Here is a 19,484-nt window from a genome sequence, read left to right as displayed (position 1 = left end):
CGTGCATGGAGCCTGCTTCTCCCTCTGCCTGTGTCTCTGCCTCTCTCTCTCTCTCTGTTACTATCACAGTTAAAAAAAAAAAAAAAAAAGATAAACTTAAGCTCTTAAATATAAAACTATAATTTTTGATACAAAATTTATAAAGCTAATTTCTGTAAGCATCCAAAGGCCAGAAGCAAGTTATGCACTCTCAAAGGTTTAATGTTAAGTTAGATGAAGAAACTCTTATGTGGAATTTTAGAAACAAAGCAAACAAACAAAGGGGGGGAAAAGACAAAGAAACAGACTCTTACCTATAGAGAACAAACTGATGGTTATGGGTTGAGGGGAGGGTGAAATAGGTGATGGAGATTAAGGAGTACACTTGTGAGAATGAACACTGGGTGATTAAAAACTTAAGAAAAAGAATAGATGAAGAAAGTGCTCTTTAACTATGCCTATTGCATATATTAACACTTGTTTACTAATCATAGCAAAATAAAAAATCTTCCCTGAGGAGTGCCTGGGTGGCTCAGTTGGTTAAGTGTCTGCCTTTAGCTCAGGGCGTGATCCCAGGATCCTGGAATCAAGCCCAATGTGGATGGGGCTCTCTGCTCAGTAGGGAGACTGCTTCTCCCTCCCCTTCAGCCTGCTGCTCCCCCTGCTTGTACTCTTTCTCTAATAAATAAATAAAATCTTTAAAAAAAAAAAACTTCCCTGATTAGTGAAAATATAAATATGCAAGAGGTCTTCAGTTGCTATAACTGCCAGAGTTGCCAAGACTTTCTTGCTGCAATCATCCCAAAATGTTACAAAACATCTTGCGCTCTCAAAGTCTGTGAATTAAAAATATTATTTGCTGGGCAGCCCCGGTGGCACAGCGGTTTAGCGCCGGTTTAGCGCCGCCTGCAGCCCAGGGCATGATCCTGGAAACCCTGGATCGAGTCCTATGTCAGGCTCTCTGCATGGTGCCTGCTTCTCCCTCTGCTTGTGTCTCTGCCTCTCTCTCGGTGTGTCTCTATGAAAAAATAAAGTCTTTAAAAAAATATATTATTTGCTGAAAGGTATCAATGGTCAAAAAAAAAATCAGGGAGAAGATAAAACCGTAAAATCTCTTATGACAACTTATAAAAAAATAGAATTGTCTTGGTGGTAGTAAGAAAGCAAAAATAAGAATAGGAGAACTCGGGGACACCTGGCTGGCTCAGCAGTTGAGCCTCTGCCTTTGGCTCAGGTCGTGATCCCAGGGTTCCAGGATTAAGTCCTTAATTGTGCTTCCTACATGGAGCCTGCTTCTCCTCTGCCTGTGTCTCTGCCTCTCTCTCTCTGTATCTCTCATGAATAAATAAATAAATCTTAAAAAAAAAAAAATAAGGAGAACCCTCTCTCTAAAATAAATAAATCTAGGCAGCCTGGGGGGCTCAGCGGTTTAGCGCCGCCTTCAGCCCAAGGCCTGATTCTGGAGACCTGGGATTGAGTCCCACGTTGGGCTCCCTGCATGGAGCCTGCTTCTCCCTCTGCTTGTGTCTCTGCCTCTCTCTCGGTGTGTCTCTCATGAATAAATAAATAAAATCTTTTAAAAAAAATTAATAAAATGAATCTTTAAAAGAAAAGATAAAAAAATAAAAATAGGAGAACAAAGGCTACTAAGAAATTTAGAAGTAGTAGAAAAGAATATAAAGACAGAAAAGACAGATTAGAAAAAGATTTGGTATGTAATGGGCTCCAATAACTTTTTTGCAAGGTTCCAAAGAGAAGTTCAACTTTCTAGGTTTCCATTCATTAATAGGATGTTAATATTTCCAGGTTTTACAAATTAAAGTACTTACATTTGATTTCCAGAAGGTGATTCCTCAAGAAAAGGTATGTGATTTGTTGATCCAGGATTAGAAGGGGTGCTTGTGTGAATATTTGAAGCATCATGTGTTATTCTCTGACTAGAGTCTTGGGGTGGTGTAACAAAATTCGTTAGAGAATTATTATTAGATCCATTGTTTTTGCTCCCATTACATTGTTGGTTGAGTGCTGATACCTCATTACCAAGGCTATCCATTCCAATATTTAATTCACCAAGCTTTTGAATGGACCTGTAAAATAAAACAATGCAATTACATTAAAATGAAAACTTAATCACATTCTTAACACATAGAAAATGGGTGCCTGGGTGGCTCAGTTGGTTAAGCATCTGCCTCTGGCTCAGGTCATGATCTCAGGGTCCTGGGATTGACCTCACCTCTCTTTGGGCTCCCTGTCAGTGGGGAGCCTGCTTCTTCTGCTTCTTCCTCTGCCCCTCCCCTCCCCTCAGTTCATGCTCTCTCTCTCTCTCTCTCTCTCTCATGCGCTACCTCAAATAAATAAATAAAATCTTTAAAAATATATATAGAAGATTTCAAATTTGAAAAGGTAAATTAATGCACATATAGTATGTAAATGGTAAGTTCAGTACTAAAAATTACCATCACTGGCTTAAGATATAACCATGATACTGAAAAAAAATTTCAAATTTTCCTACAGTATGTCACTGTAGGATATAGGCATAAAAGCACCTTTTACCATAAAAACATTTTTAAAAACATATTTCTTCTCCAGTATAACTTTGTTTTAATTTTCAATTTAAAACTTAATTTCCCAAAATAGTCAACAAAAATATCACCACTACCAAAACTTCTCACCAAGACAAAACATGCCATTTTCGTTTCATTTCTCTAGTAATATCATATCAACTAAGAAATGTATGATTAGAGCAGGCCATGATGGGACAAAGTCAAGTGGCATCCTATTACTCACACATTCATTCATTCTACGAAGACTATGATCTAGGCACTAAGGAGATAAAACAGGAAGCAAAACAAGTTAGCCTCAAGGTCTTTCCCTCATCACAAGTCTTCCTGTATCAGGACAGACTGACTTCTTTTGTTGGACTCAGAGCTCCACACAGCACAAAAGGGAAGCTGACAAGCTCTGTTAAAACTTAGACCCAGAACTGGCCCAGTATCACTTTCTACAGCCTAGATTCAACATGAGAGAGTACACAGTGGTATTATTACCAAGAAGTGTTGTGGTTTATTGTAGTTTCTAGTTTTCCTACATTAAACATTAGAAGGTGTGTGTGTGTATGTGTGCGTGAGCACGTGCATGTATACTCAGGGCTTAGGAAAGACTTTAAAAGAGCAGTTCAATATTACTAAAAAGAAATGGAAGCCATTATTAAATATTTATGTTAAAATTTTAAACTAAGCTGCATTTCCCAAAATTGTGTTCTATGAATCCTGTGAAATGCTCCCAATAAAGAATGAGTCTGAGGTCAAGTCAATTTGGAAAATGCTAAGTATAAAGAGTCTAAAAGCTGACATCATTTTGATTCTCTAAAAGTGGGGAGGATGGAGCAGAATATGCTTCTACTAAGTGCCAAATCAGTGGTGATGATTACTAGAATTGACAGAAACAATATATCAAGATGTATAAATAATACAGTACTGTTAACAAAAATTCTATCATACTTTATTTGATTTTTTTCAATAAGATTATGTAATATGACTTTTCTTCTTTCTATGACTCTTGGAAAAAGATACAAAATTTAAATCTCAAAACATTCTAGCTTAGTTGCTAGAATGATTTGAAAAAATAAAACAGAGGGAGAAAGGATATTTTATTTTGTAGATTCTTTTTCTATCCAATTTGTCCATTGGCATTAGGTACTTTAAAGTCCTGATACTGGCTCAGATATATGAAACCAAGGGCCTAGGAAAAAAGGACTGAATAAAATCATTATATTAAAGGGTTAGAAAACAATAGATGAGAATTAAGATAACAGGGAGAATTTATATGAAACTAATTTACAAAAGCTAAATAACACGAAGTAACTTGATTTCTATTTATAACTGTCTTTAAAGGAAAGATAAACCATCTTTTTTTTTTTTTTTTTTTTAAAGGATAAACCATCTTGAACAGCTTAACTCTTTTTTCTGTGGAGGTACGTCCCTTACCACTATTAGGATCACAGAACCTTGCCACTTTATCTTCTGATTTAATGCTAGCTATCTGAAAAATAAAATGGTGAGGAAAACCAACTGCAATCATGACCTAATGGATATGAAGAAGATATCCAAAAATCAGAAATGACAGTTCATCAAAATAAGATAATTTTGATAAGCTACTGACTTATCAGAGGTGGTAAGCAAATGATCCCCAAATGCAAGGTTTGGAAGCCTACTCAGATTCTTTAGATTACCACTATAAACATTCCTTGTGTGAAGGCTTGAAGATTGAATCAATTTTAGGCTTGATGACTTGCACAACCCTCAGAGTATCAAGTAGATTACTTCCAATGTTATTGAACCAAGTAAAGAACTGACAGTCACTACTGCATTACCTAATCATAATCACAATAATAACCTACATTTATGGTACATTTCCTATATGCTAGGAATTCTTCTAAGTAATTTTTTATATATAACTCATTTAATCTTCCAACAACCTTTGCTCATTTAAATATACATATTCTAGTTTATTGATTTTTTTAAAATATTTTATTTATTTATTCATTGAAACACAGAGAGAGAATAAGGGGCAGAGACACAGGCAGAGGGAGAAGCAGGCTCCATGCAGAGAGCCCGACATGGGACTCGATCCAGGGTCCCCAGGATCACGCCCTGGGCTGCAGGCGGCGCTAAACCGCTGTGCCACCGGGGCTGCCCTCTAGTTTATTGATTTTTAAAAAGACACACTACTATCTATCTATATATTCACACACCTCCTATAATTATGAACAATGTAAATGCATATTGTCCTGGCAGAAATTATTAGAATGAATAATTTTAATATTGACTTCTGAAAGTTCAAGAACCCCATATAACAATAAAAACGATAGTGAACACTTAATATAGTGCTTACTATATGCCCGGTACTATTCTAAGCACTTTGCATACATTAACTCATTTCATCTTCACTGCTATTCTATGAAGTAGATGAGAAAACAAGCAAAAAGAAACTAAGTAACTAGGACTTCTAGGATCTCAGCTACCTTGGGGCAGCTGAATCCACCTGGCTGTCCTTCCAGTTATGAGCCGAACCACTGTATTTCTGCTCTCCTTGCTTAGAAGTGAAAAAAGGTTTAAAGAGAAGAACAAAATTAGATAACCCTGAGGATGCTGTGAAAGGAAGATATTTCTCTGTTACTTGAAACACTTAAAACACTTTAAAATTTCAAATTATATATAGAAAGTAGCAGTCATTGTATGCTTTCAATAGCTCTGAAATGATTCCTTATGTTTTAAAATGTGTTTGAAAGACATACCTATTAAGGAATTGTTCCGTAAGATTCTGCTGCTGATCAGGACCATCTTCCTGATTCACACCTCCCTCAAGCAGCATTTGTTGGTATATCTGTCGCTGTTGCTCTTTCTGTTCTAAATGCTGTTGATAGCGTAATCTTTGCCTATAATATTCTTGAAACTGTTCTGTTGAATCTCGAAGCTGAAAAATATTAGAAAAAGTAATATGTTTGAGCAGACTATGATTAAATATATGTCTCTACCCAACAGTAACTTCTATAAACACTGGATGAAATATGCAAGTAGCTATATTTAACAATTACAAAACACTTAATATGTTGTTCTTTGAATAATAACATAGTATCCATGAGTTTTCAAAGTCAAATAGATCAGTTAATTTGCTTTATTCTATAGCAAGACCAAAATGAATGGTCATCCTGGATTTCTGACTAACCCAAAATATACAAATTATAGTGGTCATAAGGTCACGGAATTAGATGTATAGCTCTTGAAAAAATACTGAAAGGCTACATTAATATTTAATAAACACAATATTAACTCTGTCCAACAATTTAAGCTTGTTTACTAGGTTACTCTAGAGAGAAACTTTAAAAATTTTCTTCAGGGACACCTGGGTGGCTCAACTGTTGAGTGTCAGTCTGCCTTCAGCTCAGGGCGTGATCCTGGAGTCCTGGGATCAAATCCCACATCGGGCTCCCTGCATGGAACCTGCTTCTCCCTCTGCCTATGTCTCTGCCTCTCTCTGTGTCTCTCATGGATAAATAAATAAAATCTTTTTTAAAAATTTTCCTCAAATACAACTTTAATTCAGGTTTCAAATGGCCTTTCACAAGAAAGTGGGATACATGGGTAGTAAACTTAATCTCAACACTCCTATTTTGTTCTTCTAAAAGAACTATATAGCACCCAAACTTACAGGACATACATATTTAGTAAATTCCAATATTGGCACAGAAAGACTTTTCTGACAACCTGGAAGTCATATAACATGGATCATGTGAACTGGGGTGCCCCTGGAACAGGTCATTCATGTCTAAAATTGGCCCACACTGATAATAAGCTTAATGAAGCGTCTAATATAGCTAACTAAAGCTAACGCTGTCTCTCCTTTTCCAGGAAATAACAGCAATCCTCCTCTATTTCATGACTTACAGCAATAACTCGGAGACAAAATTATGTGTCCTTTTAAATTTTTTATTGTTGGTAAAATAGAAAATTTCACTTTAATCATTTTTATGAGTACAACTCAGTGGCATTAATTATACTCACAACATTGTGCAATTATCACCACTCTTTCCAAAATTTTTTGCCAACCTACAGAGTGCCTGTGTAACCGTTAAGCAGTAACTTACTACTTCTCCCTCCCCTGAGCTCCTGGTAACCTCTGTTCTACCTTCTCCAAAACTTCACCAATCTTAGATATTTGATATAAGCGGAATTATATACTTGTCCTTTTCTGTCTGGCTTATTTCACTCAGCATGATGTTTTCAAAGTTCATCTGTGTTCTAGCATAGGTCAGAATTTCATTCCTTTTTGTGGCTGAACAACATTCCATTTAATGAATATGCATGCCACTTCTACTTACCCATTAATCTGTGGGTGCACACTGGGGTTATATCTACCTTTTGACCACTGTGAATAATGCTGCTATGAACATGGATGTATAGATGTCTGTGTGAGTCCTTGTTTTCAATGCTTTAGAGTGGAATTGCTGGGATATATGGTAATTGTATATTTAGCTATTTTTAGCTATTTAAGGTACCACCAATCCATAGTGCACTATTTTACATTCAAATCAACAATGTATGAGGGTTTAGACTTCACTTCCCCACCAACACTTATTATTTTCCACAGTTTTAACTATCCTAGCAGTTGTGAAGCTATATTTCATTGTGGTTTTGATTTGCCTTTCACTAATGACTACTGGTACTAAGCATCTTTTCATGTGCCTATTGGCCATTTGAATATATTCTTTGCAGAAATGTCTATTCAACTCTTTTTTTCTAAGTCAGACTGTTTTTTTGTTCAGTTGTAGTTCTTTATATATTCTAGATATTAAACCCTTATCAGATATATAATTGTCAAATACTTTTCCCATTCTGCTCACCATCTTTTCACTTTCTTGATAAAGTCCTTTGATGCACAAGTTTTTAATTTTGAGAAATTCAATTTACCAATTTTTATGTTTGTTACTCAAGCTTTTGCTATCATATCTAAGAACACATTATAAAATCCAAGATCATGAAGATTTGCCCTTATGTTTTCTTCTAAGAGTTTTATACTGAGTTCCTATAATATAGTAGTTGATCTGTTTTTAGTTAATTTTTGTACATTATGTGAGGTAGAGATCCAACTTCATTCCTTTCCATGTGGAAATTCAGTTGATCCATCATCATCTATTGAAAAAACTATTCTTTCTCCATTGAATAGACCTGGCACCTTATGCCAAAAGTCAATTAGCCACAGATATATGGGACTACCTCTGGTCTTTCAAATGTAGTCCACTGGGCTATACTTGTAGTCTTATGAGAGTACTGAACAGGTCTAATTACTATAGCTTTTATAGCTACTGTAGCTTTGTAGCTTTGAAATCATGAACTATGTATGAGTACTTCAACTTCGTTTTTTTTTTTTTTTTTCAAAATTGTTTTGGCTATTCAGGACATATTACATTTCCATGTGAATTTGAGTACTGGCTTTTCCATTGCTGCAAAAAAGGCTGTGAAATTTTTATAGGAATTACATGGAATCTGTAGATCATACTAGTTAGTACTGACATCTTAACAATATTAAATCTCCCTATCTGTGACCACAGGGTATCTTCCCATTTCTTTTGATCTTAAAACTTCCTTCAGCAATGTTTTACAGATTTCAATGTACAAATTTTTCACCTTGTTGGTTTAATTTATTCCCAAGTATTTTATCTTCTTATAAGCTATTATAAGTGGAATTGTTTTACTTTTTAAAAGATTTTATTTATTTATTTATTTATTTATTTATTTATTTATTTATTGGGGGGGGGGAGAGGGGGAGAGAGAGAGAGAGAGAGGCTGTCCGCTGAGAAGGGATCCTGACTTGGGGCTTGATCCCAGGACCCTGGGATCATGACCCAAGCTGAAAGCAGACACTTAACCGACTGAGCCACCTAGGCACCCCTGGAATTGTTTTATTAATTTCCTGTTCAAATTGTTCATTGCTGGCAGTGGAGAAACACAACCAACTTTTATGTATTATTCTTGCACCCTGCAACTTTTCTGAACTTGTTTGTAAGCTCTAGTAGCTTTCTTATGTATTCTTTGGGATTTTCTATAAATAGGAGCATGTCATCTATAAATAAAGATAGCTTTACTCTTCCTTTTCAATCTGGACTTCAATCTTTTATAATTATTTGAGATTTTTTCTGGGTCCTAACATATGCTCTATCCTGAAGAATGCTGCATATGCACTTGAGAAGAATGTGTATTTTCCTATTGTTGGAGTGTTCTTTTTTTCTTGTTAGTATCACTTTATTTATATATTTGTATTCACATATTGTTAGTATTTCACATATTCCCAACACAAAGTTACCAGCACTTGAAATACTAACACCCATCTAAGGTGTCTAAGAAAACAACTTCTAAAAACACTGATACAGAGGCACCTCGATGGCTCAGTCAGTTAAATGTCTACTCCAGCTCAGGCCATGATCTTGGGTCCTGGGATCCAGCCCTGCATCAGGCTCCCTGCTCAGTGGGGAGTCTGCTTGTCCTTCCGCCCCGCCCCCCATTCATGCACACTCTTTCTCTCAAATAAAATCTTTAAAAAAAATAAAAAAATAAAAAGACTAATACAGGTACTACTGGGTTAAAAAAAAAAAAAAAAAGGTGCATCTTCCAAAACAACAATATTGTTGGAATGTTCTATAGATGTTTGTTAGGTCTAGTTAGTTTAGAGTAGGTTCAAGTACTCTGTATCCTTTTGATCTTCTGTTTAGATGTTCTACCCATTACTGTAAATGGTACTGAGGTCTCCAACTATTATTTCTCCCTTCAAGTTTGCCAACGTTTGCTTCATAGATTTGGGGGTTCTGTTGTTTGGTGCATATTCATATGTATTTTTATTTATTTTTATTTTTTTTAAGATTTTATTTATTTATTCATGAGAGACACCGAGAAATAGGCAGAGACACAGGCAGAGGGAGAGGCAGGCTCCCTGCAGGGAGCCTAATGTGGGACTCGATCCTGGGTCTCCAGGATCATGCCCTGAGCTGAAGGCAGACGCTTAACCACTGAGCCACCCAGGTGTCCCCATATGTATTTTTAATAGTAATTTTTGTACCTCATTCTTAATATTTAGTTGAAAACATAAAAAAATGTTTACATTTATTAAATGGGACGCCTGGGTGGCTTAGTGGTTAAGCATCTGCCTGAGCTCAGGGTGTGATTCCGGTGTCCGGGATCAAGTCCCACATCGGGCTCCCCACAAGGAGCCTGCTTCTCCCTGTGCCTATGCCTCTGCTTCTCTCTGTGTCTCTCATAAATAAATAAATAAAATTTAAAAAATAAAAATAAAAAATAAACTTATTAAGCCTCTTCATCTCTTCTAAGTGGCATACCATATAAGATAAAATTTATACTCTCCTTCATAATACAATTTCTTTTCCAAAACACCAGAGAAAAATAATTTGGAACTCTAAAGATTTGGATAAAAGCATTTTATATTATACATGTCATAATTTCTTGTTCATTAAATCTAAGTAGTAAAATATAGAGGATATATCTTAAAAATACACACTATCCACATTTAATGTGAGTTCAATTACTTGAGTCCTGAAACGTACGATTAATGTAAACTGTGGTATTTCTGATTGTTAATAAGTTCACCTGTGCTATAAAATACACGACAACTAAAAATACCATATCCTTAAGGGAAGAGAGAAAATGACAATTAATAAGAAAGTCTAGATATGCTCTTACTCCCAAATGTCGGAAAATTCCTTTTACGTTCTACCCAAGCAAATGCTATTACTTCTTTCAAAGAGAATAATTCTAAAAGACACTAGGTATATTAAACATTACCTCATTTTTTTCTTGCTTAGCTGGTCCTGGATTCTGTGTTCCATTTGCAGACTCTTTTTCTGAAACTGAACTCTGGCCCAGGATTTCACTGCTTATAGGCCGCTGTGCCTCAACAGGTGTATCACTTCTTCCAGAAAGATACAAAAAACAAATAGGAAGAGGTTGGGGTGAAGGAAAATATATTTTAGAGAAATTTTACTTAACACAATGAATATTTAGTCTAAATGTTTATCAAATATGCACAAAATAGATTTTTAAATTTTCCTTTCTCCTTTCCTTTTTCTTTCTCCTTACTATGTAAGGATTTTTTAAACAAATAGAATACGCTTATCACAGAAGTGCACTGGATTATTAAGTAAGGAGGGTAGGGGCTCCAGTTTAAAACAAGATGTGTGGTCTTGGGAAAATCCCTTACATCCTCTGTTGCTCAGCTTCATCTATAAATTGAATTGAATAAAAAGCTCGATGACCTAAAGCCTGAATTCTCTTTATGTATCTTAATCTGTGATTTTGTTATCTGAACATTAATTTTTTCCCTCCAATAGGTTTCAACAAAATTCTAAGAATTGTTAAAATTTTATTAAAAGACTGTCTTTAGGGGATCCCTGGGTGGCTCAGTGGTTTAGCGCCTGCCTTAGGCCTAGGGTATGATCTTGGGGTCCCAGGATCCAGTCCTACATCGAGCTCCTGGCATGGAACCTGCTTCTCCCTCTACCTGTGTCTCTGTCTTTTCTGTGTCTCTCATGAATAAACAGAATCTTAATAAAAAAAAAAAAAAAAAGACTGTCGTTGGTTTATTTGCACTTAACATAAAAGCCAAACATACACCTTTCCAATATATTTTTTTAAGATTTTATTTATTCATGAAACACAGAGAGAGAGAGAGGCAGAAACACAGGCAGAGGGAGAAGCAGGCTCCATGCAAGGAGCCCGACGTGGGACTCGATCCCGGGTCCCCAGTATCACACCCTGGGCTGCAGGCGGCGCTAAACCCCTGCGCCACCGGGGCTGCCCCCCTTTCCAATATTTTTAATGTATACGAATTAGTAAGCTTAATATATTCTATCAGGTTGTTCCTAATATTTCTTCTTTCCATAGTAACTCGTTCAAAATTTTAAAAACTAACATCATCCAAAATACCACAGACAAATATGGATTACTTATTGGCACAAGGCACCGTGGGAATATGTACAAAAGTAAAACGATCTTTGCCTTGAAGGAACTGGATTATGAGATGGCTTCTTAATGGCCTCTCCAGGCAGAAGTATGTAAGACATAACAAACTACAGGTCTAGGGTTCAGGAAGCAGAGCTAAATAGTCATCTTCACAAAGGCACCACTGATTAGGAGCTTTCTAATTGGTAAGTTAGGAGCTTTCTCAACATACATAATCAGACATATACTCAGAGGAGGAAGTAAAAGATTTAGGAAAAACTTTCAGCTACCATTCAGTGCTGTAACCTAATAATAACAAGAGGTCCCATTTAATGTCCACAAGACAGATTTTTTAAGTTATTAACTGTATATAGAATAAAATGACCTTCATAAGGTAACATTCAATTTTGCAAATTATATACCATTTCCACATGCATTATCTTATTTAACTTGCACAGTAACTTGTGAAATAGATTGTTACTCCCATTTCACAGATGAGGAACAAAGGGATTTTCCTAAATAATATAGCCAGTAAATAAAACTAGAATTTGAATCCAGATCTTCAGGCTCCAAATCCAATGCAGACCCATTTCTGAGAATTTTTTTTTTTTTTTGGCATTCAATTTTGAGATCATTACACTGAATAGCCAAAGTTTATATATTTCAACTCGTTTTTCTTCCTTTTTTGAGTTTATGTTTGAGTGAAAAGCTATCTTTGCAAAACACTACACACTTTCCTATAAACCTTTCTTTTATGTTTTAATTTTTCTTGTTCACCATAGTAACCCAATCACTATACCTGGATGCAGCATGGTGCTAGCACAGAGTAGACACTCAAATATTTTTAAACAAATATGGACTTCAAACATGAATTACCACAAATAAGAGGTTTCTTCATGTGGCATCTTCAACATAATTGATCTAATTAAACTTCCCAATATTTTAACATTACACCTAAAATATTTTTAAAGACAAAGTTACCTTTTTCCAAAGTAAATTTTTATACTTTATCCACAGCACAACAGCTCTCCCATAGCATGCTATTAGCAGCCCTTTTGACATAATGTCATGACCAGGAGTGTGACACTCAGAAGGGGAGAAATTTATATTTACTAAGCACCATTTACATACTTGCCACTCTGCTAAGAGCTTTGTCTCACTTCACAAGACAACACCCTATTTTACAGAGGTGGTCATTTAGGCTCAAAGAAATTAAGGAACTGTCTCAAGGTCACACAACTGATAAATGGCAAAGCTATTATTCAAGCCCAAGTCTGACTCCAAAGATCACATTCTATTCATTATTTCACACTGCTTTGTCTCATAATTTTTCCAATTTCACAAGCATGACAATTGTTTTCTGGGATACTGCTACTGCTCAGCTAATTACACATGTATTACTCACTTTTTGATAGGTCACTTTTTACCTCTCTGCTTATCCTGTAATCTAGTAACTTATCTTCCACTTTTTTCCATCTTTATCCAGTCATTCCTCAATTTCTACTACTTTCTTTTCATTGCCAACAGCAAATGTAGAGTCATATCTGGCTGGATTTTTATGTTCTCCTTCTTTATAAAGACAATCTCACTGGTGTACAAGTCCAAACATGTCACTCATTATACTGACCAAGAAGTTCTGATCATCTTATGTATTCAGAATATCAGCAGTTCCCCAGAACTAAAGCTTAACATCCTAAACACTGAAAATTTTCTTTAGAGATTGGAAAGTCCAAGAAAAGTTTAAGATAGTTTCTACTGGGGATCCCTGGGTGGCGCAGCAGTTTGGCGCCTGCCTTTGGCCCGGGACGCGATCCTGGAGACCCGAGATCGAATCCCACATCGGGCTCCCAGTGCATGGAGCCTGCTTCTCCCTCTGCCTGTGTCTCTGCCTCTCTCTCTCTCTCTCTGTGACTATCATAAATAAATAAATGAATAAATAAATAAATAAATAAATAAATAAATAAATAAAAAGATAGTTTCTACTGATGCTCAAGACTCTCTATTCCTTTGGGATTTAGATAACAGGATGCTCCTATATTGTTATATTCATCCATCTTCATGACTAGATATTATCTCTATCTTTCAAGTAGAGCAATAAGATGCCTTAAGAAGTCACCCTAGGCTTTAGACGAGATCAGGAGCATTCAGGGTGGTATGGCCGTAGACACCCTAGGCTTTAGGAAGTCTCCTCACTTAACATCCTAAAATCCTCCTTTCTCTTTAAGGAATATTAAAGAAGATATCACAATCCCCTCCTCTATAATCCTATAGCAACTTAATAGAAAATGATTCCAAAAAAAAAAAAAAAAGAAAATGATTCCATATGTATTTATCTTGGATTTCTTATGTCTTAACTAAAGATTTCTTCTGACTTTAATTGGAAAAAGAAATTCCAAGTCCAGTGCTCCCTTCTCCTCAATAAAGAATACCTCTAACTATCTTATATGAATAAGGTTTAGTTTTTGTGTTCTTTCAATAAATTTTTGCAGTCAATAGTAATACTTCAGAGTATCAATCTGAGTATAGGAAACCAACTATATGTCCCAGTGCTTTTCCTGGAAAAGTGAGGCAGGAAAGTTTCTAACTCTTGAAATAAAGAACTGCTAATCAGGAAATTATTCTTTCATGCCAGGTTTATTTTTTATTTTTATTTTTTTATTTATTTATGATAGGCACACAGTGAGAGAGAGAGAGAGGCAGAGACATAGGCAGAGGGAGAAGCAGGCTCCATGCACCGGGAGCCCGACGTGGGATTCGATCCCGGGTCTCCAGGATCGCACCCTGGGCCAAAGGCAGGCGCTAAATCGCTGCGCCACCCAGGGATCCCTCATGCCAGGTTTAAAAGAAAAACTGAGTGATGGCTTTAACACTTATTTCTTTCATGTTTATTAAAAGTTACTAGAAAAAATAAGTGGGAAATATCAGAAAGGGAGACAGAACATGAAAGACTCCTAACTCTGGGAAACAAACTAGGGCTGGTGGAAGGGGAGTTGGGTGGGGTGGGGGTGACTAGGTGGTGGGCACTTGACGGGATGAGCACTGGGTGTTATTCTGTATGTTGACAAATTGAACACCAATAAAAAATAAATTTATTAAAAAAAAAAAAAAAAAGAGTTACTAGAAAAAACATGGGGCAGCCTGGATGGCTCAGCAGTTTGGCGCCGCCTTCAGCCCGGGATGTGATCCTGGAGACCCAGGATTGAGACCCACTTCGGGCTCCCTGTGGAGCCTGCTTCTCCCTCTGCCTGTGTTTCTGCCTCTCTGTATCTCTCATGAATAAATAAATGGAATCTTTAAAAAAAAAAAAAAAAAAAGAGTTACTAGAAAAAACAGAGTGAAAATAACCAGATATTTTTATGTACATTCAATACTATTTACTATTCAGTACTTTTCACGTGTTCAGTATTGTTTATAGAAAAAAAAAGGGGACATAATCTGCTGTCCTATGATAAGGAATATATATATATTATAGTCCCAATTTTAAAAAATGTATTCATAGAAAAAAGACTTGTCGTCTATATGTGAGATTATGTGGGATTTTAATTCTCATATTCACACTTCTATATTTTCCAAAATTTCTTCAATGTTCATGTATTGCCTTAATAACCAGCAAAAGAATAATAGGATATAAAGATTCTCCCTGATAATTTTAATTATCAAAATTTTAGAAATGCTTTGTAAAATTTAAGGACTGACTTTCAACTAAAGAGACTTAAACAGGGGCACCTGGGTGGCTTAGTGGGTTAAGCACTGGATTCTTGATTTCAGCTCAGATTATGATTTCAGGATTGTGTGACTGAACCCCACATCAAACTCTGTGCTGGGTGTGCTTGGGATTTTCTCTCCCTCTGCCCCTCCCTATTCCTCCTTCTCTAAAAATAAATAAATAAATAAGAACAATAAATGGACTTGAACATTAAATATACACAATCTCACACTTGCGAATATTTTCTAATTTTTATGAGTAAATACTTACCGTTCAGGGGATTCTTCATAAATACTGTGACATTCTGTATTCTCAAGCATGAGACTTCTACTAAGATTTTGCACACCTGGATAATGGAAGTTAGCAAAGGAGTGTGACATTGGAGAAGTTTTGTTTCCAAGGTCTGAGATTCTCTTATCATGACTGGTTAGTCCACAAGTGAGGCCATCTAAAGCAGGATTCAGAGAGCGGGTCATATAGGCATCAGCTGATTGAGGCCTTCTCATTGGAGATGATGGATAGGGAGAAAGTTTGCTGATAAGGGGAGTCAAGAGATCAGCATATGCAGCTTTTGTAGGTTTCAGAAGTTTGTCAACATGAATATTAAGCATTTTCTGTTCAAAAGCACAAGAGAAGACAGAAGATGGGAGATTCTGAAGCCATGACAATAAACTCAGATCCAAGTCATCACAACCATTACCACACAAAAGGTCAATGCCAAGAAGTACTTCACTTTCTGTAATTTCTTCTCCAGTTGCTTTACTTTGACAAAATTCTACACAGCATTCATAAAGCAGGCCCTTCATTACAAGCTGAAATAAACGATTGTTACTTGCTTTAAAACCAGCCTCACTTAGCTTCCTATCAGCAGGGATGAATTCTGCAACCATAACACAAGCCTCTTCAAAACAGTGAACTCGTGCAGTGCTCGGATTCCAGTCCTTAAATTCGGCATGATTGGTCAGACGAGGCAAAGTCAAAAGCAAACAGAGCTTGCTATAATCATCTTTAGAAGGACAATACTCTTCTAAGGCATGCAAACACTGCACAGCTTCTTGCATGGTAAATTCCAGCTGTAAGAAAAATTTAAGTGATCACTATAAACAGAGATTCTGTGAGATATGAAAACAAGAGTATTTTATTCATTTACAAAGATACTTTACAAACTATTCAACTGCAAAAGGATAAACTCTAGTGTCACAGAATATTTGTATAATATGCAAGATAACTTTCAAATCAGGAATCAAAATGCTTTTCACTACTAAAATAAAAATATTAAATAATTTAATTAGTAAATTAAGTTCTAACTACAAAAATAGTGTTCTAAGGGCACCTGAGTGGCTCAATGGTTGAGCTCTGATTTGACTCAGCTCATAATCCTGTGGTCTTGGGATCAAGTCGCTCATCGGGTTCCCTGCATGGACCCTGCTTCTCCCTCTGCCTATGTCTCTGCCTCTCCCTCTCTCTGTGTCTCTCATGAATAAATAAATAAAATCTTAAAAAAAAAAATTAGGTCTTTTGACTTACACTCTAGAGTTCTTCCCACATTTAAACATCATTATCTAGCAAACATTTCTCTAGTATACATGAAACTCCTCACTGTAATATCTTTTGAGTTTATTTCAATGAACACTTACTAACACTTAATAAGTTTCCTTGGTTTAGATGTAACAGTACTATTATTAAAACTTAAAAAAAAATTTTCTAATCAAAAAAACCCTTCATGCGGTGCCTGGGTGGCTCAGTCAATTACGCGTCTGACTTTGGTTCAGGTCATGATCTCAGAACTGTGGGATTGAGCCCTGTGGCAGGCTCCCCACTCAGAGGGGAGTCTGCCTCTCCTCCTTGCTCTCCCTATGACCCTCCCTGGCTCATGCTTGCTCTTTCTCAAAGAAAGAAAGAAAGAAATGTTTTAAAAGATTCTTTATATCATTAAATTTAATTTGTCATAAAGGCATAAAGATTTTATCAAAAACCACTTCTGTTGTGCTGAGCACTGGATACTGTAAATAAGTGATGAATCATTGGATTCTATATCTGAAATTATGTTATACAGTATAACAACTAATTGGAATTTAAATAAAAACTTGGGAGGAAAAAACACCTCTGGATCAATGAAAACTGAAAAACAGAAAGAGAAAGGAAACATAATCCAATTCTGGGATAAGAAAGCAGCACAATGTAGCATCTTTGACTCAAACATCTATTACAATCTAAATCACCTTAAACAGGAATGTACACTCTCCAGTCAGCCATTCATTTATCATATTTGCCTAAATCTTGGAACAAGTTTAGAAGCATTACAGATTGAAAGTACTACAGCTGCAAAAGAGTAAATCTTATCCAATTCCCACCTCAAAATTTTGAAAACTCATGATACTGATCTTTTTAGTGTATAAAATACTTATGACTGAAACAAGACTATGGCGCAAACCTTCAGGAATAAAAATCTTACATGCTGGGGCTCATCTTCTGCTGACATTGCATTGTTAACACATAGAGCTTCTAAAAACTTCTGCTTCAGGATAATATAACGAAACCTGTAAAAAATAAAATATGAAATGTTAAAATTAAAAAGCTGAGTTATGGGAAGCCCGGGTGGCTCAGCAGTTTGGTGCTGCCTTCAACCCAGGGCCTGATCTGGAGACCCAGGATTGAGTCCCCAGGAGGCTCCCTGCATGGAGCCTGCTTCTCCCTCTGCCTGTGTCTCTGCCTCTCTCTGGGTCTCTCATGAATAAATAAATAAAATCTTAAAAAAAAAATTTTTTTTAAGCTGAGTTATAGCAATGTCAAATATTGGAAATGAAACCCAAGTTCCCAGAGCAAAACTGGACACATTTGTCCTAAAGGACTAATTATTCCCTTAAGAAAAGATTTTTTAAAAATTTTCCAATGTCTCATAAATCAAATGCACTTATAAGTTACTATGACTACATTTGCTTTCAAAAAATTCTTAAAATTCTTAAAAACTGAGGCACCTGGGTGGCTCAGTTAAGCATCTGCCTTCAGTTCAGTTCATGATCCCAGCCAGGGTCTTGGGATCAAATCCCACATCAGGCTCCCCGCTCAGCGGGGAGTCTGCTTCTCTCTCTCCCTTCACACCCTCCCACCCCCATTCATGCTTTCTCCCTAATAAATAAAATCTTTAAAAATATTCTTGAGGGGCAGCCCCGGTGGCGCAGGGGTTTAGTGCCACCTGCAGCCCAGGGCGTGATCCTGGAGACCCTGGATCGAGTCCCACATCAGGCTCTCTGTATGATGCCTGCTTCTCCCTCTGCCTGTGTCTCTGCCTCTCTCTCTCTCTGTCTCTATGAATAAATAAAATCTTTAAAATATATATATATTCTTGAAAACTTACCACATTGAAGCCACAATTAAAATAATCTCTGTAGTGGGGCACCTGGGTGGCTCAGAGCATGATCTCGGGGTCCTGGGATCAAGTCCCACATCAGGCTCCCCACAGGGAGCCTGCTTCTCCCTCTGCCTATGTCTCTGCCTCTCTCTGTGTCTCTCATGAATAAATAAATATAATCTTTAAAAACGAACTAGGGGTGGTGGAAGGGGAGGTGGGCGGGGAGTGGGGGTGACTAGGTGGCGGGCACTGAGGTGGGGACTTGACGAGATGAGCACTGGGTGTTATTCTGTATGTTGACAAATTGAACACCAATAAAAAATAAATTTATTAAAAAAAAAAAAAATAGGGCAGCCCGGGTGGCTCAGCAGTTTAGCGCCACCTTCAGCCCAGGGCATGATCCTCGAAATCTGGGATTGAGTCCCACATCACGCTACCTTGCATGGAGCCTGCTTCTCCCTCTGTCTTGTATCTCTGCTTCTCTCTCTCTCTCTCTCTCTCTGTCTCTCATGAATAAATAAAATCTTTTAAAAAAATAAATAAATAAAAACAAAATAATTTCAGTAGTAAATACAACTTAATACTTAAAGGAAAGGAGATTTCTACTTCCAATATTAATTCTGAACAAGAATCAAGTTTTATGGAAGATATCAAATATCATTTAATATGATATCAAAGTCCTTTACATTCAAAATGTTTTGTTTATTATGTTTTATTACTTTGCATTTTATTCAAAATATGTCTTTATCCTTTTCAAAGATAAGAATGGTCTAATAAAAAGCCAACTGAAAGATCATAAGAAATGAACATTTCTGAAAAGTCATAAAATAATCCATAAACTTTAAAACTTTTTTTGCAAGTAGGTTCCATGCCCAGCACAGAGCCCAACATAAGGCTTGAACTCACAACCCTGAGATCAAGACCTGAGCTGAGATCAAGA

The 19,484-nt window shown here is 36.5% G+C and overlaps 1 protein-coding gene across 13 annotated transcripts in view; it reads right to left on the bottom strand.

The window, feature by feature from the left end:
- Nucleotides 1-19,484, bottom strand: part of WDR47 (WD repeat domain 47) — a 67,917-nt gene that overhangs the window by 22,697 nt on the left and 25,736 nt on the right. For 6 of the 13 annotated variants that reach the window (XM_041747326.1, XM_041747327.1, XM_041747323.1 and 3 more), the window contains 5 exons: nt 17,627-17,732; nt 15,463-16,265; nt 10,332-10,458; nt 5,276-5,454; nt 1,809-2,066 (listed from right to left, as the gene is read on the bottom strand). In XM_041747326.1, the coding sequence (XP_041603260.1) occupies nt 1,809-2,066; nt 5,276-5,454; nt 10,332-10,458; nt 15,463-16,265; nt 17,627-17,732 (1,473 nt within the window). Of the gene's footprint in view, nt 1-1,808; nt 2,067-5,275; nt 5,455-10,331; nt 10,459-15,462; nt 16,266-17,626; nt 17,735-19,484 lie in introns of all 13 variants that reach the window. The other 7 variants (XM_041747331.1, XM_041747333.1, XM_041747330.1 and 4 more) reach the window with 5 other exon arrangements.

The sequence above is a fragment of the Vulpes lagopus genome, chromosome 3 (assembly GCF_018345385.1).
Source record: "Vulpes lagopus strain Blue_001 chromosome 3, ASM1834538v1, whole genome shotgun sequence".
NCBI lineage: Eukaryota > Metazoa > Chordata > Mammalia > Carnivora > Canidae > Vulpes > Vulpes lagopus.
Note: the sequence above shows the minus strand (reverse complement) of the source record. Positions and strands in the feature narration are given on the sequence as shown.